Raw genomic sequence first — 20,253 nt, forward strand, 5'->3', positions numbered from 1 at the left:
ATACACCGCTTACAAACCCTGGATTAGACTGGCTGGGCGGCGAGTGGCTAACCTTTGTGAAGGAGGAGGAGATCGGCGGACGTATGAACCCCGATCCGTGACGGCTGTGAAGAGAAGACATACACAACATAGCCGATATGCAGTGCCGGTCTTGTTTGTGCGGTTAATCGGGGAGCGGACAAGGATGCGAAACATTCGTCGATTGACTCTCCGTGCCGGCTAACCTCAGTATGGACGCGATGCCGGACGAATATATATGAACCATATCCCAGGACTCCGGGTCGCTGCTCCTTTCTCTACATTCCATCTCACGCAGCTACATACCACCTTCGCGAATTCTAGGTCTGATGCTAGTAGCATCGACTTCTAAATTGTTCTTCTCACTGCACTCATCCTTGGTCCCGGGGGGATAGCGAGGTGAGTGCTTCCCCTCGGGCAATGGCGACTCTGATGTTTGGTCTATGTCTGACTGACGAGCAACTCCTTCAAGCCTCACGCGCGACTGGGAAAGCGTCTGAATGCGTTTGCCGAGGAGAAAGGTACGCGAAACGCGAGACATGTAGGCGCCCGCGTTGTCAAGCTACGGAACGTGACACAACGTGTCCGTCACGCGTATGTGGAGGTCGCGCACAGGGGCAGCCCTGTTCTTGAGAGGTTATGGAGACACTGCGACGAGGAATGGAAGAAATGTTGCAATCCAGGGGGCATATTCTCCCTCCAAATATGACGATCTCGACGAAGCACGGAGAGCACTGATCAGCTTGGGATGGTCACGGAGGGGCGTGTCCGGGGTCCGGACGCGAGGGATATGTCGGGATCATGGGGAGACGAGGCGGCTCTCATTCTCAACTCATACCTCGTCCAACTTGAACGGTGTAAATCCTCTGCATCTTGTCCGGGGCCTTGCAGTTCACCTTGCCTTCCTTCTGAGTCTTTCTTGCTTCCCACCCGACCCTTTTCTCTCTCGCGGCCTGCTGCTTCTTCGCTCTTTCAACTTCAAGCTTCTAGCTCAAGGCACCCGTGAACATGTCTACCCCTTCTTCTCCCAACCAGGCTCCCGGCGAGATACTTGGCAGCCCCGTCTCGCCCACGACGCGGACGGTCGCTATCATCAAGAACCATGCGCTCAACCACAGGTTTGAGATCGAGCGGAGCATCTCGGATGCCGGTTTCGAGGTGCGCACCTCCGCGGAGCGGCTCGCAGGGCGCGCACACTGACGCGACGCAGATTGTGAAAGAGCGGCAGATGGAGTTCGACATTGAGACGGATCCCGATACCCTCTTCGAGCTCTTCGGGCCCGATTACGAGTCCTTTGCCGAGTGAGTGTCCCGCCTCTGTCCGCCACTGCATTTCCTCAATGAGTGTCCCGCCTTTCTCCCCCGCACGCGCACCAGAGGCCCCGTGTGGGTTTACGTCCTTGAGCGCCGCCGTGCCATCGAGGTCTGGCACTCTCTTATGGGCGACCCCGACCCCGAAGTCGCGCGCAAAGATACCCCCCACTCCATCCGCGCGCTCTACGGCATATCCGCAGCCCAAAACGGCGTCATGGGCTCCCCCGACGCGCAGACTGCTGAGATACAAATTCAATCCATCTTCGCGTCTTCCCCACCTTTCCCCACCACGGAGCTTCCTGACGTGGGTCAGAGCTACGACGGCATTCCTGCAGGCTCTCTCAGATCTGTTTCATCTTCCGTCCTGGAGCAGCTGCGCAATGCAGGAGGGGGGTCGGAGTACGCTACTTCGTCGCACGCGGGTGGGTCGGCCAATGGGTCTGGGAAGCCCGGGTTCAAGGCGCGAGGACTCCCCGCTACGCACGCTGCTCCGGATATCGTCCCACGTATGTCCAAGGCCGCAGCACTCCGCGCTGGCATCCCCATCGAATCTGTGAAACGCGCCCCGCCGACGAAGGAGCGTCTTGCCCAGACGTTCGCCAATGTTCCTGGACACAAGCGTTCGGAGACGATCACCGTGGCTTCCACTGCTCCCCCCACGGTTGCACCCAGAATGACGCGCGCGGCCTCCCTCCGGTTGGGCATCAAGCCAGAGGACAAGAAGAAGACTGCTGCGGCCAACGGTGACGCAAAGGCCACCTTTGATGGAGTTCCTGGACACAAGAGGAGGGAGAGCATCGCCGTGGCGAGCACGCGTCCGCCCACCGTGGCACCCAGATTGAACAAGAGCGCGGCGCTGAGGCAGCAGAAGGAAGCTGCGCCTCCGTCCTCTTTCATGTGTGCGTGCTGCTTCCATACGCCATAATATGCAAAGTCTCACCTAATACCTTCATAGTCCGTCAGCCATCGTCGCAATCCGCGCCCTCCCGCTCGTCTTCCAGACAATCCTTCAGCGGCACCTCGTCGGCCCGACCTTCCATGTCCCGCCCACCCTCGGCCGCGTCAATGACGAACGGTGCGTCGCGCCCGCGCCCTGCTACCCTGAGTCGTGCAACATCCTTGACTGCGACGCGTCCCGGTCCTCGTCCCTCCACCGCGCCCGGCGCCAAGACCACTGGAGCTATACCCAAAGTCAATGGTGATAAGACCCCTACGCCGAAGGAGGAGGCACCTGCGAAGCCGCGCCCCCGTCCAAGCAGCTTGCAACCACCTGCCATGGCTCCGAGACAGAACAAGAGCGCGCTGCTGAGAGCGGCGAAGATGGCAGGTGCTGCTCTTGGGGCGAACAGTTCAAAGAAACCCGCTCCTGTTCCACGCGCTGTTCGTGCGTGACGGGAAACGCTCTCTCAGCATATCACAGTCGCATCGACTCCCGCCTGCACTAGGTGTCCAAGATCATCGAATCTCCGGAGTGCATATGCCCACCCCACTCGCCCTTCACAATTAACGACCTAGACGAAACCCTGCGCATACACGCGCGCGATCTCCAATCTCTCACTATCTGCTGGTTTGGTTGACATATGGTATTCTTGCTTCTTTATGCGCTCACCTATATCCTCTCGTCCTCATATCATCTGCAGTGGTCTCTCGAGGTTTTCTTTCTTGTCATCGCGATATATCTGATATCGAACAGTAGCACAGGCGGCCGTCCGTTAAGTCGGTACATAATGACTTCCCTTCTTCTCTTCTCTCCTCTCCGATGCTCTTGGAACCCTTCTCGTTGACGGCAGTGCTCTCATTTACGTCTTATGCAGCCCATCCAGGTCTACCTCTTCCTTACTCAGTGCTCTGTCTTGTGGTGTTTGTTGGTGTGTTGTACGAGTACACAAATGCTTTCCGAATGCTCAGCTGGGGTTTGCAGACGGACCTGCACGGGTGCGGTTTCAGAGACCATCACGGTCAATGCACTTTGTTCGACTTGGTGAGTGGGAAATACATGGGTGCTGATGCTACATCGTGTATTGGTACAACTTGAACCAGTTGCAGGTTTCCTGTAACAACCTCCTTCACGAGAGCGCCTCTTCAGGACGCCTTCTTTCAAGCCACGACCTTGCCGTCGACGATCTGCGACGTCTCGAAGATGCGGATCGCCTCGCGCGCAGCCTTGATTCCGCTCGCCATCATGGCGCCGAAGGTTGGTCCCATGCGGTTCGAGCCGTCGTGCTCGCTCAGCTCCATGCCTACCTTCAACGTGAGCCACTCCTCACGCCCATTTGGGAACAAAGTGCACGTACCAGTCATGATAAGACCCGGAGCGACCTCACGCGTGCCGTTGACGATCGCCGGCTCCGCGCGGTTCATGTCCAGCCCACGCATGTTCCCAAGCTCCTTGAGCAAGCCCATGCTGACGAGGCGCTTGGCGCTGAACGCGCCCATGGGGCCGTCGTGGCCCGTCGCGCTGATGATGACCGGGGCGGTGATGACGTTCGGGTCCATGCACGACTGCGTATCGTGGTTGAGCGCGACCAGCGTCCAGTTCGTGACGACGCCCGCGACGCGCTGGCTGCCGGGCGTGCGGGGGTCCGGGCGCACGATGAGGTCCTCGACCGCCGTCGCGTTCATGAGCACGACGTTCGGCAGCGCGAGCACGCGCGAGAGCACCGTCGAGGTGAAGAGCGCGGCGTGCTTCACGACCACGAACGCGCCCTCGTCTTCGAAGGGGACCCCGATCTCGGTCAGGAAGCGGTCCGCCGGCTTGCGGACGACCATGGGCGTCATGAGCTGCCCGCCGAGCCATGCGCCGCCACCTGGGGGTGGTTAACTCATACATGAGTGGCGGGTGGCAGACAGGACTGGGTGGGAGGGTGACGTACCGGGCGCTACATTGGCCTCTATGATGGTGATTTTGAGGTCGGGGCGTGTGGTGGCGAGGTGGTATGCGCAAGAGAGGCCCGCACTACCCGCACCGATGATAACGACGTCCGAGATGGCGCGCTCGTACATCATGTTGAAGTACCTGTATGCAGGCAGGTGAGTTATCCCTGTCATCGTCCACGAGCAATCTGCATACTCACCGTTTGATCATGGCTCTCGAGACCTGCGCCTCCTCAATGGGGGCGAAGCGGTAGTCGCCATTGTAGTCCTCCTTGACATCGTAGGTCCCGTTTGAAGCGGCGTAAGTGTCCTTGATGCCGTTCTTTCCGAGAAGGAGGGGTGCCTCGTCAGGCTGTGAGCCGTAGATCACTGCGGGGGCCATAGCGAAGAAGTTATTTCAGGTCGAGGTGAGGGAGGGTTGCAGATACGGGTGTGAATGCGGGTGCCCTGCGTAAGTTCGCTCCCAGAGACGTCTGACAATTTATAGCTCTAGCGACACAGACTCGAGTAAAGCTTCGGCCGTAGCCCCAATTCCCTTGGGAGCGCAACATGTGTCTCGGCATGCATTTGGTCCGATCTGGCGTTTCGCGGACATCCAGCTCCACGAACAGGGTCAGTCGACGGAGTGTCGGAAGCGTTCCGAGTGCTTCTGGCCGAGATGGGTGGACAATGTTCACACCCCAGGCCTCAAGACCGCTCCCGATGACGAAGTGATAATCGCGGTGTCCCCAAGACTTCCTTAAGGACTGTGGTTCACGGCCCTCGTATTGGCTGTAACAGAGCTTGGCCCTGAGCACGTAATGCTGGGGTTTGAGAGTTCCACGGTTGCCCTCCATTGCAACGTGCTTCGTCCAAGGGTGACCCGAGAAGTTCCTGATTCACAGGACGGTCTCTCTTGCATCATCTCGGGGGACCGACTAGTTCCGAAATTTCTCTTGCTGATAGCCATGAATACTATCGATAGACCAGGACATTGCCGCAATTCATTTAGACCTGTTCATGGACGGAGTATACGGTTCTGCAGCTCACTGTCGATCCGTCGATCAGAAGTGCATACCAGGGAAAGTCGCGTAAACTGCCTTGGCGCACCTAGGCCAGACAATCGTGGTCCCCCAAAGTTGAGTTGTCGAGTATAGTGCGACTGACGCGAAGTGACTCAGATGATGAGGGTCCCATAGCGTCACTAGCAGCGCACGGAAACCACCCCCAGGCGCTCGTCTCGAAGGTAGCCGGACTTTGAGAAAACCTTCCTCCGCAGGTCTATCGAAAGACTTCCACCGATATTCTGAGGCGACGTGATTCGAGACGAACTGCCATCGACGAAGATCCATGAGATCACGCCAGTCGCCGCGAAGCTCGAGCTTTACTCACCTGCCGCTGATACCGCTCACTTACACATCGTCTGCGCTTGTTCCGAGCTTTCGAGGCTTACAGCCGCACCTTGTGAGCGGCCAGATAACAACATGACAGCCAGCGCAGAGGGTGCTGAGAGTCTGAGACCGCGTATGGAGACCAAACGCGGAGGACGCGATCACCAGCCGCACAAAGCCAGTGCTGACCTAGTCATCTTTGCAATTGCCGGCATCCAGCTCACGAGCTTCGACATCATCGGCGCGGCCTTCGCTCAGTATCACTTGAAATAGACCGAAGAGCCAGCGAAGACACACACCCCGAAGAACCCTCGACGCTCGCAAACAGGACGACGACGAACACGCACTTGACGATGGCTAGCGTCCCTCTCCCAGAGCAGAACTTCATCCTGGGCGGCGATCCACTTTCGCTCGACCGCATCCGCGCGATCCTCACGCGACTCGAGGATACAATAATCTTCTCGCTCATTGAACGTGCCCAGTTCGCGCACAACCCGAAGGCATACCGGCGCGGCGAGATCCAGGAGCTCAAGGACATCGGGTTCAACGGTAGTTGGCTCGAGTGGTTCCTGAAAGAAACGGAGAGCTTCCACGGTGCGTAGTACCCTCGCGATCGTCCTCAACGGCTTGTTGCTGAGACGCAGTTGTTGGTCGTCGTACTCAGCGAAAGCAAGGCGGTACACCAGGTGAGTAAGCGCATACATCGTGGTACGCGAAGGAGAAAGAGCGGTCGACTGAATGAACGGACTCGCTTGTTTACGCGCTCCCCGACTCTCGCCCGCACTCACACCCACACCCACACTCGCATACTCTACAGCCCAGATGAATATCCGTTCACAGACATCTCCGAGCTCCCTTCTCCCATCCTCAAGCCCTTCCCGCACCCGCCGATCCTCTACCCCAACAAGATCAATGTCAACGCGTCCATCCTCTCCTTCTACACCCAATCCATCGTCCCGCGCATCACACGCCCGGCGACTTCTGCTCTCGCCGCGGTGAAACGTGCCAATGGTATAACAGGCGATGACGAGTACGAAGACGACGGGAACTACGGGAGCGCCGCGTTCGTCGACCTCGAGGTCCTCCAGGCGATCTCGAAGCGCGTCCATTACGGTACGTAACGGGCTGCTCTATTGACAAGCTGCGCCGACTGAGTCCGCGATGACATGCTGCAGGGAAGTTCGTATCAGAGAGCAAGTTCAGGGACAACCCCGCAGCCTTCATTCCCCACATTCAGTCACGTAACCGCGCTGCGCTAGAGGGGCTGATTACGAAGCCCGAGGTCGAGAAGAAGCTCCTCCAACGCCTACGGAAGAAGGCGTCTCTCTACGCTATTAACTTCACCCCGGAGGGCGAGCCATTGAACGACGACGCGACACGGAAGATCGATGTTGACGGCGTGGTCGAGCTCTATGAGCACTACATCATCCCACTCACGAAGGAGGTCGAGGTACGTTGCCCCCCCTCCGGTGCATGTCCTTCCAATATCCAGCGGAGTATACTGACTCTGACGTCAATGCAGGTGGACTACTTGCTAGTCCGACTCGAGGGGCTGTCCAAAGAGGAGGTCGATAAACTCGCATCGCAGGAACCGAAGAAATAGTCTCTGTGTAACACATACATTCTCCAAACCGGGCGACGAGCCTTTCCTCCATACCACGGTATAAATCATCGTAAACCAAACTAGATGCAACAGTCAAAAGATTGGCAGCGAGCTCGAGACGCAGTCGCAGGACGTCAAAACTAAGTATATGCGAGGAAGAACAGAACGAAAGATCCAAACTACAGACATGGGTGTGTAAATGTAAGGGCAATGGGTAAACAAGGTATTGGTATGGTAAATAGCGCATAAGAGAGTGGGGATGTACACAAGCCAAGCAACGTCGAAAGGTTCCCTGTTGGCGTCAGGGATGCCTCCCGGCTCTGCCGGTGTGACGAGTGAGGTTCCGCGGAAGTAGGTGAAGCGGGGTCAGTAGATACAGAAAAGATGGATGCAGCAGACCCTGATAGACATAAAATGATCACAAGCCGAGATCTGAAGGACGACAGAAGACTGTTAAACAGACGCGAACAGCTACATGGAACTTCACGACGTACCTTCCAACAACCTCCGGGTCTCGTCCTCACTAATGTTGCGCGTCGCACGGCGAGCGAGTAGCTTCTCCGTCCTGAATTTCTCATACAACACCTCTTTCGTCCGGATTTTGAGCATCTGCGGCGATGTCCGAGGTCAGCAAGAAGAACAATTGCCGTGCGAGCATCTACGTACCTTGATGTGAGTCGACAAGACCGCTGTCCGCAACGCAGCGAAGTCACAATGCTCGGGATTGAGCACATCGACAGTACCCCACCTGAACTTCCGCACAAACACGCCCTTCAGATCCGCCGGCGGCCCTTGCAGGTACGGGAAATTGCGGAGAGAAGCAGGCGTCGAGGGGCTAACAGGGGAAGTGATCATGCTGGATTGCGCGATGGAATATGCATGGCCATCCTCCGAGGGAGCGATCATGGAGTCCCTGTGACTCGCATGGTCGTCTTGGCTTGCAGACGCGTGCCCGTTTGTACTCGCCGACGTGGGCGAGATGACACCCTTGATGGCGCGTCGGCGGTGGACGTGCTCCGGCGTGATCAATCCAAAAGGAAGCATCGTGCTGAGGTCTGTCTTCGCGACGATGTGGGCAGAGAAGCGGACGCTGGCGACGCTCTCCGTGTCGTTGACAATCTCCTGGCTGGGGTCATCTGAGGGAGAGAGCTCCGAGATTTCCAGCCGTGACCGCGACCGAGAGGGGCGTCGCGTGAGTCTGGTCGCCCTCAACTTGATGACAGGTCGCGAGGGTCGCTCGGTCTCTCCGCCCTCTCCCTGACCCCCAGCAGGTGGTACTACCTCCCCGTGAGGAGTGTTGCCATTGACATTCCCGTTGTCGTGAACGCTGTCATCGCTGCTTTCGGTATGATTGTGGCCGTTCGTCATTGACTGTTCCTCGGCAGGGCTCTTGGGTTCATCCGCAACAGGGCCAAACACGCCGAAGTCCAGGTTCGCGTTACGAAGATCACGACGAATGACCTTCTTGATCGCAGCAAGTTTCCCGTCCGTGAGGGAGTCCACGCGGGCGACGACGGGCAGGACATTGGCACGTGCCGACAGGCGACGAATAACACGAATGTCGACGGGGGACATGGTTAGGTTGCTGCCCGAGCCGTCATCCTCGTCTTCTGAGTCCGAATCCTCAGACATGGAAGACAAGTCTGGCGGCTTGTAGGAAATAGTGGCCTCCGAGCGCACCTTGGTTGGCAAGGAGGACTGTGCACGACGGGCAGATTCCGTCATGACCGAGGAGGGGTCGATCATATAAATACACCTGTACTAGAGTTCAGTAAGTCGCACGCCACACAGATCAAGCGGACTGACAGGTGGATGTGTTGGTCTCCCTTGCTCTGACGGACGACCTTCGATTCCTGTGCACAAGGTTAGCATCACTTCCGTAATAGAAGCAAGGAACCAAGAAAATCGTGTCTTCGCAGTAGGGCATGAAACGTACTTCACTGAGCGTATCGGCGAACTGCGCGTCCAGGTACTTGACAATGGTAGAGACCTGGCGTTCCAGCTTGAGCTCGCGGCCGTCCTGGAAGTCGAGTCCCGGCGTATCAATCACAGACAAGAGCAGCCTATCATACTTGCTCTCGCATATCTCCACGCACGCACTCTGAATGGTTTCAGTGCGCTTAGGGGAGCCACGCAGGAAACGCGCCATGGCCGCCTTCTGGTCAGCGGTGGCGGTCGGTGAGATGTCCGCGGTATCCAAGATTAGACGGAGAAGCGACGTCTTGCCCGTGCCTTGTGCGCCAGCAACCTAAAGGCCGAGCGGGGCATCACAACAGTCATGTCACGAAGTAAGCAACGCGCACACATTGCATGGAGATGGCACGCACCATGAGATTGAAGGTGGTCGGGTTCCTATTGCGCTTCTGGCTCGCGCGGGGGCGTCCCTGAAGGGAAGGCTTGCGCGTCTCGAATGCGGAAGGCGGGTGCGAGAGGTAGAGAGATGCGATGGGTGGTCCATTGTGGCTATCTGCAGCCTTACCAGGAGACGACCATGGCTTGTGGAACGGTACCGGTGTGGCTACGTCTGCTGAGAAGGACGTCTTGGCTGCGCCACGGGGCGGCGGGGCCTCCTGCGGGAGCTGGGAAAGGTCGACAAGGTTGCTAGGCCAAGGAATACCCTGCGCGGAGAGCTCGGGGAGGGACGGGGACGTGCGGATGAACGGAGGCCCATTGGGGTCCTCTTCGGCCTTCTTGGGCTTGCGGCGGAAGCTGAACATGGTGCAACGTCGGGGAGGAGGAGGTGGTGGGTATCAAGAGGAGGCGAAGAAGCTTCAGATGGGGGAAACGAGCGGCGCGAGAGAGGAGGAGACGAGAGCGACCAGCGACGACCAGCGGAATATGTGCATGCGCGAGAGAGTCAAAGCCCCAGCGAGTTGCAAAGCCAAGTTGCAAAGCCTGCGCAATGGTGGCCGTCGCGCTTTGTTCAGTGCTGTCCCGCGCTGCCCGCTGAGTCTGGGTCGTCTTTGTCCTTATTTGGCTGTCGCGCGGGCTCAGCTTAAACTGCGGGGTCCGAATTCTGACTTCTCTCCCACGCGTCTGCAGCGACTTGAGCAGTTAACCCCAGAGTCGTTCAGGCTGCTGGTTCATGTTGAGGACTTGAATCGCTTCTCTCGCTATGTCACGGGACGAAGGAGAGCGCGGGACAAGAGAGACGACGGCGAGCTCAGCATGATGAAAAGAGGGGAAAAGAGGTGATGAAAAGTCCGCTACGCCGCACGTACTTTATACATATGCTCAGCGCACTGGAAGCCCTACATTGACTCTTCACTGGGTGACCATCGAACGTACTGTACAGGAAAGGGAACACAATTTCCAGACTAGGAAAAGCGTCGGTCACCAAAATGGAACTTTAAGACAGGGGGTGAACGATCGCCTCCTCCTCGTACACTTCTCGGCCCACACATGCAATAGATAGGGGGGGCAGCAGACGAACGCTGGTTCGCAGATTCTGGCAAAGTAGCTATAGGAAGCGGACCTGGAGAGACAAGAGGCGGGAGAGAGAGCTATAGTACACGGTTCCGATGCACAACGAGCGGATCAACAATCCAAAGGCCCAAACGGATTCAGCAACAACGCTATACGAGACGAGAAAGACGCAATAGGAAGGAGAGGCGACGGAGATGGGAGATGGAGCTTCAGATATGGATATGTCACTGTGTGGGGGGAATGCTATGTCGTACCGGGGAATCAAACAAGAACGGGGAATACGATCATACGCGGGCGCGTTTTCTACCAATCGAGCTAAACGGATCACAGTCCCTTGTCTGAAGATATGGAGAAGAGGAGAAGGAGTGTACACTGTGTCTGTCCGCGCCCTCGGGAGAGAGGGCGTGTTCTCGCGCTGCAGGGAGTCACTGGACGTTGAGCACGGCGATGCTGGGCGCGCTCAACTCCATCCCAAGGCGCATTTTCTTGGCTGGTTGCTGCATCATGTCTGTGTCGAGTGCGCTGAGCGGCCGCACAATGGCAGACTCGCCGATGCTGGGCGTGCTCAGCGTCACGGAGGCGACCGGGGACGAGCGCGACGACGTCGATGCGGAGACGTCGGGCGGCGTCGCGCCGCTGCTGTTGCTCTTCGACCGTGCCTTTGTCGGATCATTGACGTAGTTGCACCGCAGGGATCGACGCGAACAGCTGCTGCACGTGGGATGGGCGCCGTCGCACCTTGTCTTCCGGGCTGCGAGCAAGTATGGGTGATCAGCCACTCTTCTGTTCAGCACTGCTGTGGATGTGATCTGCGACATACCTCGGCAGAAGTTGCATGCTACAATCTTCGATCCACTGCGTCCGCCACGACTAGAGGTCGATCCTGACGCTGCTGACGACGTACGCCGGCGCGAGACGGATTCCGCGTCCTTGAACGACGCGAGCGAGACACCATCGTCCTGCGGTCCGGGAGGCGCAGATAGCGTGGCAATCGGCGGCAACTCCGTGTTCATGGACTGCCTGCGAGAGCCATTGGCATGCGGCGCCCCGAAATCTTGTGAAGTCCCGATCGGGGGGAGAGTGGCCGAGCCCTCCTCGCGTGGCTCAACAGCCGCGCTCAGGGGTGGAAGCGTGTCCGTGAGAAGCATGCTCACGTTCGAGCTTCTTCGGGAGTGCGGAGCGGACGACGACAGGTCGGGGGAGTGCGACGGGTGGTCGAGGTCGGCCGTGCCATCCTCGATGCTGTCACCCTCGCTGTCGCTGCCGTATTGTTTCCGCTGCTTGCCAGAGTTGCGGCGCTTGTTGCTCGCGGTGTAGTCGCACGGGTTCGAACGTTTGAAGCACTGTCCGCATGCCGGTCTGCCGCCATCGCACTTGAGCTTCCGCGCTGCGCCCAGGTCAGTGTGAGAGCGCGGCGACTTGCGACAATAAGGGCAGGACTTACAGCGGCAGAAGTTGCAGGCAACCGTTATCTTCTTCGCTCGCTGACGCTGAGACCCTGCAGGGGAAAGACGGTGTCAGCATCCCGTCTCCAGGAGTCATGCACGAACGACGGTCGCAACACAGACAATCCGGACAACAAGCCATCCAAGCACACAGAAGGAGGGATACTGACTTGCTGACATCGCCACCTTTGGCGAGAGGTCCTGCATAGCTGCAGAGAGAACCTGCGCCGACAGCGGTTCGCCGTTAACAACAGCTGAACGCGGCATTTGCATGTGGCCGTTCCCGTTGGCATGTGGTGGTGCGGTGTCTATGGCGAGGACAGGGCGGGAGTCGCGCATCGGCGGAAGGCGGTTCACTGCTGTGGGTTGAGGGCGGACGACGACAGGAGGCGCGGGCTGCACCTCCGCTTTGAACTTCTCAAAGAGGTACTCGCGCGTGTACTTTTGTAGTGTCTGCGGGCGGGTTGAGGTGGTCAGCACGTTGTACCCTAGCCGAGTGTCGAGAGTAGTCTGACCTCCATGTGATGGAAGATGGCACCACGGAGGTGGAGGAACTCGCAATGGCTCGCGTCCATGACGTCGAGCGATCCCCAGCGGTAATTCCTCACAAACTTGCCGGGGACCACTTTCGGTGTCGATTGGCTTTTAGGGGTGACGTGTTTCGAAGGAGTGTATTGGTGTACTAGCTCGTGACGAGACAATGGAGCTCTGGTCACTCCGTCGCTGTGCGAATAAATATCAGGTGATATGAGAGAGAACGGCAGCCGCAGGAGCGTCGGCGTGATAGGTGTCGAGGGCGGTGAGTTGTTGGACCCGTTGAGATGCTTCATGAAGCCGTTCTCGGACTTGGTCTTGAGGACCTTCGACTCCAGCTGGGCGTAGAGAGGAATGTCGAGGTCGAAGATGCCGAAACCTATACCTGCTTCTGCAAGATCGCGGCGTATGGCCATCTTCACAGCTGTCAGACGCTCAGTAGTAAGAGTGTCTGCTCGAGCTACTACAGGCAGGACGTTGACGCGGGCCGAGAGCCGGCGTATTGCTGATATGTCGGAGGCGGGCAAGATGGGCCGACACAGCATGGGGTTGCTGGAGACTGGAGGCTCTAGAATGACAGGCTCGTGCTCGTGGGTGGAAAGACTGTTGGTACGTGCACGAGGTACAAGCGGCACTGGTGGTGCAGGTACGAATGGTGGTACTATGTGGTCGGGGTCGAGGAAGTATATGCATCTGTACGACGGCGCAATCAGCACACATTCGAGAGGGTTTGCCAGACGAAAACATAAGAACAGATAGACGTGGTACGATACCACAGCACAAATGCCTCATACAATGAGACAGACTTTGACACAGGCAGTTCACCTGACGATACGCAGACAAACTCAAAATCAAACACTAACTGGCCGAGGCCGGCATAGCTATGCGAGACATCCACAACGCTGCTGGAGCGTATGGAGTGCTCCAGCGACAGCGACAGCAGAGTCGCCGAGCACGTTTGTGTGCACGTTCCCGCGTGCGGAGCTATCATATTCACTCGCGACACAGCATGGAGTAGCATGCTGGCCACGCCTAGGCATTCCGGGACGAAATCCGCCATACCCCAGCTTCTTTCAGGGGTGCTGGGGGTACTCGATCAACATGCGCCCTGCCTTCATGCCCCACCCGAGAAGCAACGTGGTATGGCGGGCTTCGACCGGGGGTGTCCTTGTCCAGCCAAAGTATCTCAGCAGAACGCAATGCTGCCCCGGATGAGCAAGAAGAACACAACGGCAGAACGGCGGAAATCAGCACAAAACCGATAGTGGCGCACCCCCATGCTGTCAAGCGGTCTCGGAGGGCCCCCGAGCCTCGCGTGGAACGGGGAGCACGGAACTCAATAGACGCCCATATTAGCCGACGCGATCAGAGGCCTCCGTCGACTCCGGTGCGCGCGGGGTAACGCGCGACAAACTCCGCCACGTCTCGTGCAAACGAGAGGGCAAAGGGGGAATGGGCAGAACGGATGCGCAGTCCAAGAGCAAGAGCAAGAGAAAGGGGACGTACAGATGTACAAGGTGGTCGCCAGTATGTGCTTTGCGTTCCTGGGACGCGACGCGGGGGGGTCAGGTTTAAATGGGCGCTTAATGGCGGAGCTTCACTCACATCCTCGAGACTTTCTCCCAACCGTGCCTCGACGTGTCGGAGGATGTCCTGCAACGCGCGTTGGTAGGCGGCGTCGTCCTCAAAGTCCAGAGAAGGTGTGTCGATGAGAGTGAGGTTGAGGGGGTGCTCTTCGTCGGCCTCGTCAGGCGCCAGGTCAATGTCGATTGACACGGACCGGACATGCGCGGTATGGCCACTGCAGCCCTGGACAAACTTGGCGACGGACGCGAGCTGGTCGCGCGTCACGGTGGAGGAGACACTGCAGGTGTCGAGGAGGAGACGGAGGAAGGAAGTCTTGCCTGTGCGGCGGCCAGCGACCATGAGTGTGTATCCGGAGGGGTCCTCGGCTGGCATCCTGTCGGGGCGGGGTGGGCGGCTCGGACAGCGGGGGTGGGGGTGCTTGCCGTTGATGTGGGGGCGGTCGTAGGGGTTGCAGTCATGGTCGACGTCGGGGCGCCGATGACGGTGGTCGATGTGGTCCATGAGGGAGGAGAGAAAGGACGGCGGAGGGGATACGGTGCGGATGTGCGGGGATGGGGGCGTTCTCGAACGCATACAACCATCAGCGAGTGCCGGCGCCGACATAGCCGCCCGCTCAGGCCCAGCGATCCGAACCGAATCCAGTGCCCCCTTCTTCTGGCCAATCCCCGTCGGAGTCCCCCTTCCGCCCTATCAACCGGCCCCGCTTCCGACCCACCAAACGCTGTCTCACTCCATTATTCCGTCGCGGGTCAATTGCGATCAGAACACCGACCATTCAGTCCGTCGCCTCCAGCTGCACCAGCCAGACCACCAGCGCACACAGAGTCACCCTCGCTGCCCACATCTGCCAGCTCTTCCTCGAGAACATCACTCGGCACGCATCCGACCGCAGTGGCGCCCGCGGTATGTAGTCATCGACGTTCTGTCCCGGTCTAGCCTCTCATAGCTTAACATCGCCGCGAGGACATCACGAACTGGGGTGCACCGTACTTACGCGTCGTGCCCGTTGACATGATGCACCGACACGGTGCGAGGGGAGTGCCTTGCCTCGACGGGCGAGAGGACTGTAGTCTCTCGACGAGCAAAGCCTAACGGGGCTCCGAAAGTCTCGCACCGCGTGGGATGCGACGGGGTCGAACTCGAGAAAAGAAGAGGGTCCCGGACCAAACGGGCGCGCGATCGTGTTGGCCTATGACGCTCGTCGTCTGAAGGTTCCTTGCTCTGCGGAGGCTCCAGCCAGGAGATTCCCTCAAGATCCCGTACCGCCGGTCGTGCCGCCGGTAGCTATTCACTGCACACACAGGCATGTCCTTCACACCGATCAATGTCTCTCAAATTCAAAAAGCAGGGGAGAACGTTCATCAAAATATCATCCCCACCCACATGGCCGTTGGACATTTCATCGCTTTTCAGTAGTAGAGCCTCTGCTCAGCGGGACGTAACCTTCTCTAGAGTTCGTGTTCTCGCGAGACGTTCTTCTAGGCTCAAAGGAAAGTGGCCCCGACCAATCTTCCCTTCGGGCGACTGATTCGGGATGTTCATAGAGAGTCCGACACAGATAGCGGAACCTTACGGACACGTCCAAGAAACCTTGCTGGTCTCAGATAAGTGCAATCGCCGAAGAGACCTAGGCTCCCAAGTGCCAGCCTCTACGGTTCTTCTCCTCCCCCGCCTATGTCAACTTATGTTCGTCTCCCGAGATACGTCGTGCATGCACCAGGCGGCACTCACGGACGTAACGCGCAACGTCGACCAGTGCTCCGAGTCCACAGGGTCGCGGAGCTCTGTGGGAGAGAAGTGGGCAATAAGACGGCGGGTCGGGGAAACGTGGACACGGTTGCGTTAGCCTCCAGTGATGCCCATTGAATGCGAGTGCTCTCCGGGTGGAGCCAGCCTGGCATGCGCACTTCAGGTGGGTGCCGGAACCTCCTCCGCGTGCGGACGGAACTCAGGCTTAACGTTTACAGTGGTCCTCCATGTCTGGGCCACGGTCACCGTATAAGGCAATCTGCAGCCGCGACGGGGGCACAGCGTCGCAATATATGAAACCGACGCTTAGCCATAGAACTGCACTTGGTGAGTATCGTGCGTGTTCGACTTGATTCCAACGTGTGCATGTATTCACATGAAGGTCGAGGACGATCCGACAGCACGTTCGTCGTGTCTGGAGAGAACGGATACGGATCCGAACTCTTATGGGAGCCGTTCTCATGAGTTCTGAGATACCAATATCCATCGTTGCAGTCCAGACCCGGGAGGTGCGGCGGTGGGACCCAGGGAGAACCGTCTACCAGTCTTGAGGTGCGTGCGTGTCTTACCCATGTAGGGTCTTGGCTTGCACATTCTTCCGGATGTACCCCTGGCCCCGATCGACGGTGGGTACGCTGATTATATGCGCAGGTAATAATGACAGATGGGACAAATACCTTGGACATGGGGCGTATTCTGTATTTTCGCGTGTTCAGTGTTCACTGTACTCCATCTGTCGGTTGCCCAGAAGCCTGAGCTGGCGACTCTCAGTTCTGGTCGCGGATCAGGGTTATCATCCTCCTTCGAGAGAGAAAATCAATGTATGGTACTTCTGTCACCAGCATGTATGCCAGAACTAGTATATCACACCAGCCTGGCCATACACGAGTAGTCTTCTGGTGGCATGACGGAGGCACTACCAATACAATCGTGCGTCAGACGCAAACGTTAATTTCTTGGAGCTTACCTTGATCTGCGCACGACCCTTTTGACGCGAGCGTGGGATGGACTTTGCAAAGTGCGTGAGCTTAAGGCCCTGAGGGGGGATGGAAACGAGAGGACTCGTCTCGAACAACCTTGGAGGCAGCCGTGACTGATCGGACGCAAGGCGCATGATGTCAATCCCTCCCGTCCATTCTCGCGCGAGTGAGTTTCTCGTCATGCCGGAAGCTTGATTGAGTACGGACCATGGCAAATTTCCGACGCATGGGACCACAACATTATGATGCATTAGGATCTACGAGTCTACGGTAGCAGAGCTATACCGGGGGTACACTAGGAGCATAAGCTGGCACTTAGTCTGGGGGAGAGTATCTGTAGGATAAATCGAAATTAACATAGATCTTGGGAGGGGGGATATAGTGACGGTTCGGAGCACGGTCCGCAACGGAGATACGGATGAGAAAGGGAAGGTGGTGCAGGGTTCGTGGAAGCGTGGGCGCGTGTCCAACTGTCAGAGTTACCCGGTAACGGCGAAGGCCATGGGAAATGAACGCGTCTTGGCCTGGTCCAGACAGAGAAGCAGGGACAGAAGCCGCGGTTAGCGTCATCCCACGTTGCCATCTTCGGCGCCACCCACGAGCACTCACCTCATGTGCGCCCGCTGCACCGACTCCTGCCCTCACGGCGGCGGCTCCTCAGCCTGTCCTGGGTGCGGCTGGCGGTAGAACTCCTCGAGCTCCTCGTAGTCGATCGGCTCGTGGTCGTTGTATGCGCTCTCCTCCGACTCGGGCACCGACGGCGCGGACGACGTGGTTGAATGGACGCTCTCAGACTGGCGACTCGGACCGGGACGCGAGGTGTTGTAGGATATTGCGTCGACCCAGCCTGGGGGGTATGACGATGAGGGCGATGGCGGACGGTAAGCGAACCCGGGGTAGGTGGGGACTGGCCCTGTGAGCTGTGGTTCAAACGCCGGCTGTGTGTGAGGGAGCGAAGGCGACAGGCCCGGGGCTGGCGCAGCTTCTGCAGGACCCGCGATCTCGGGCGTGTGTGCAGACGAAGCCTCCGCGCGCCCCGTCGCTTCTCTGGCACTGGCACTGGCACTGGCACGCCCCGCTGCTGGCGAGCGCCCCGCTTCTGCTCCGCTACCACTACCCGCTCCTGTCCCCGCCTGCCGTCCGCGCTTTCGTGAGCTCCCCCTTGGTGTCTTGCCGGGCCCGCGACGCTTGGGCTGCTGCTCGTATGTGCACGGGTGGCTGCGCTTCGTGCAGTTCGCACACGAAGGCTTCTGGCCATCGCACCGCAGCTTTCGGGCTACCGTCCCGGAGGAAGATGTCAGCTCGGAACTAGAGACCAGGACTGACGGCACGGGCGGATGGGTCCAGATCGCACGACCGGGACCTGTCCATCTCCATGCAGTCAGTCGCACGCAGGAGAGGCTCACTCACCTCGGCAGAAATGACAGGCTATCGGTGTCTTCTTCGACTTGGGCGCATGTGCGTGCTCCGAGCTTTCTGAGCTCCCGCTCGACTTGTCCTTCTCTCCACGCGTCCGTCGTGTCCGTTTGCCCGGCGCGACGGCAGCGGGTGCAGGCTCGGGCTGCGCAGCCGGTTCCTGTGGTTGAGTCGCCGTCGCGGGCTCGGCCGCGGCAGCTGGGGATGCATCGGGTGCTGAGGGTCCCGGCTCGTTGACGGGCGACAGGACCGTCGCGCGGAGGGGGGAGAGGGTGGAGACGTGGTAGGCGGTCGAGCCCACCGCGACGGGGAAGTTGTCGGTCAAAGAGGAAGCGGGACTCCCGCGTGCGCCCTGAGCCTGAGGCGGCACAGGGCGGGCACCCCGCTGGATCGCGTCCGATCCTTCAACGGGGACCCCTGACGATGGCGCCCGGGAGCCTGAGGTGCTGCCCAATTCTGCTGTTCGGCTCGCGTTTACGTCTCACTCTTCTCAGATCCAAGCAGGAAGCTCACCATGCGGGGTATCGCCCGATCCGCGCCGGACTCGGGGCTCGGGTGTCGCTCCAGACGAAAAGCCAGCCTCCTGCGGCGGCACCGGGGGCTGCGATTCAGGTCCCTTGCCCCGTCTTCGACGCCGCGGTGGTTCATCCCGAGGACGCGAGGGCCCGGCGACAGGAGAGCTCGGCGAGTAGCTCGCTGGACGCGGTGGGGGTTGCGAAAAAAACTGCGGCGGCGGGACAGGGTCTCTCCTATCCGGGGTGGCTAGTGGCGGAGCCAGAGAAGACTCCCCTGGAGCGCGCGGCGGCGTCCACGAGATGGGAGGCAGCGGCGGCCCAGGAGGTGGTATAGAGTAAGTCGCTGGATATGTGGGCATTGACGCAAAGTACGCAGGGTCAGATCGGAGGATCCCTCGGGACGGCGGCGGGAGGGGAATAGTGAGAGCAGGCCGTGCAGCGAAACCCGGATCGCGACTGACCGTGCCCGGCGCAGGAGAGATGCTCTGTCGCCCCGCGCTCTCGCCAATCTCTGTCGTCTCTTCAAAGACTGCCTGCGTCAGGATCGTCGTCGGGAGCTGCTGGTGCGGGATGAGCGGGGCTGATGGGATCGGATGCGCCGGAGGAGAGGGCGCGAGCCTCAAAGGCTCCTCTCCGCCCTCTGGCGACGTCCTGCCATCTCCCTCTTGCGTCGTGCTTCTTCGAGGTTGCGAAGGGCCGGGAACCATAAAGCGGTGGAGGCTACTCGGAAGCGAGCTCTGTCGGTGTGGCGGGCGTCCGCGCCCTTGACGGTCCATGCCGGGGGAGATCCTTGTCAGTAGCTGCCCGCGGCTAGTGGTGACGGCGCCAGAACTCGCACAGAGCAGCAGCAGAGGAGATGACGGTAGGGAATAAGGAGCCCATATGCGACAGGAGTGGATCGCGGACACAAAGCGATCTCCAAGGTCGAATGAGATTGGCAAACAAAAAGAGGGGCGCGAGCTGGACCGCCGTGCTAGCGGCGTGACCGCCTCTATGCCGCTGAAAGGGTCGTGCCGACAGGGTTTGCTTCCGCTACAGAAAACAGTGGCGGGGGCAAATGGTCAGCCCACGCAGGACGCGCCGGGAGAGAACCGATGGGCATAGCAGCAGCGTCCACAAGCGCTTGTGTACGGAGAGGCGGTCAAGAAACGATCGATGTCAGCCATACTCCGACACCCGAAACTCAGGCGAGTACTCCGCGTTGCCATTCCCCGCCACCCTCGTCCCGCTCACTTGGGCTCCGAATTCTAGCTAACGGCTGAAACACATCGGCAGCATGTCATTCCACGTCTCAGGGCAGGCCCACCAGGCGTGGCCGCCACCGCGCTGGGTGGGACGCTGATTTGTCGGGGTGGCAATTCACCACAGCGATGATCTGGCTGCCCGTTTAGATGGCGCATCGTAGAACGAGTCACGCGTCAC

The 20,253-nt window shown here is 59.0% G+C and overlaps 6 protein-coding genes across 6 annotated transcripts; 2 read left to right on the forward strand and 4 right to left on the reverse strand.

Annotated features, from left to right (window-relative positions):
- Positions 1–1,026: 1,026 nt before the first annotated feature.
- L226DRAFT_458275 (uncharacterized protein) lies at positions 1,027–2,724 on the forward strand (the record flags this gene model as incomplete). The annotated part of the gene is made up of 4 exons (XM_067675434.1): positions 1,027–1,176; positions 1,229–1,320; positions 1,396–2,231; positions 2,288–2,724. 4 exons carry the CDS (start codon positions 1,027–1,029, stop codon positions 2,722–2,724), a joined length of 1,515 nt encoding a protein of 504 aa, XP_067538442.1.
- A 705-nt stretch (positions 2,725–3,429) lies between these two features.
- L226DRAFT_521376 (Thi4-domain-containing protein) lies at positions 3,430–4,588 on the reverse strand (the record flags this gene model as incomplete). The annotated part of the gene is made up of 3 exons (XM_067678697.1): positions 3,430–4,139; positions 4,206–4,348; positions 4,407–4,588. 3 exons carry the CDS (start codon positions 4,586–4,588, stop codon positions 3,430–3,432), a joined length of 1,035 nt encoding a protein of 344 aa, XP_067538443.1.
- A 1,092-nt stretch (positions 4,589–5,680) lies between these two features.
- On the forward strand, positions 5,681–7,179 carry L226DRAFT_611064 (chorismate mutase; the record flags this gene model as incomplete). Its single annotated transcript, XM_067686236.1, has 5 exons — positions 5,681–6,170; positions 6,241–6,262; positions 6,394–6,689; positions 6,752–7,026; positions 7,099–7,179. Exons 1-5 carry the CDS (start codon positions 5,930–5,932, stop codon positions 7,177–7,179), a joined length of 915 nt encoding a protein of 304 aa, XP_067538444.1. The 5' UTR covers positions 5,681–5,929.
- On the reverse strand, positions 7,126–10,276 carry L226DRAFT_504353 (uncharacterized protein). Its single transcript, XM_067677981.1, has 6 exons — positions 9,507–10,276; positions 9,116–9,427; positions 8,986–9,032; positions 7,846–8,935; positions 7,674–7,788; positions 7,126–7,611 (listed from the first exon to the last, which is right to left on the reverse strand). The coding sequence occupies exons 1-6, from the start codon at positions 9,894–9,896 to the stop codon at positions 7,598–7,600; spliced, it is 1,968 nt and encodes a 655-aa protein (XP_067538445.1). The 5' UTR covers positions 9,897–10,276; the 3' UTR covers positions 7,126–7,597.
- A 754-nt stretch (positions 10,277–11,030) lies between these two features.
- L226DRAFT_458954 (uncharacterized protein) lies at positions 11,031–14,543 on the reverse strand (the record flags this gene model as incomplete). Its single annotated transcript, XM_067675483.1, has 7 exons — positions 11,031–11,356; positions 11,426–11,992; positions 12,050–12,103; positions 12,221–12,503; positions 12,566–13,277; positions 14,091–14,128; positions 14,190–14,543. 7 exons carry the CDS (start codon positions 14,541–14,543, stop codon positions 11,031–11,033), a joined length of 2,334 nt encoding a protein of 777 aa, XP_067538446.1.
- Positions 14,544–17,541: 2,998 nt separating this feature from the next.
- On the reverse strand, positions 17,542–19,607 carry L226DRAFT_521379 (uncharacterized protein; the record flags this gene model as incomplete). Its single annotated transcript, XM_067678698.1, has 3 exons — positions 17,542–18,263; positions 18,311–18,772; positions 18,830–19,607. The coding sequence occupies 3 exons, from the start codon at positions 19,605–19,607 to the stop codon at positions 17,542–17,544; spliced, it is 1,962 nt and encodes a 653-aa protein (XP_067538447.1).
- Positions 19,608–20,253: the final 646 nt, after the last annotated feature.

Source organism: Lentinus tigrinus, assembly GCF_003813185.1.
Source record: "Lentinus tigrinus ALCF2SS1-7 unplaced genomic scaffold L226scaffold_6, whole genome shotgun sequence".
NCBI classification, from domain to species: domain Eukaryota; kingdom Fungi; phylum Basidiomycota; class Agaricomycetes; order Polyporales; family Polyporaceae; genus Lentinus; species Lentinus tigrinus.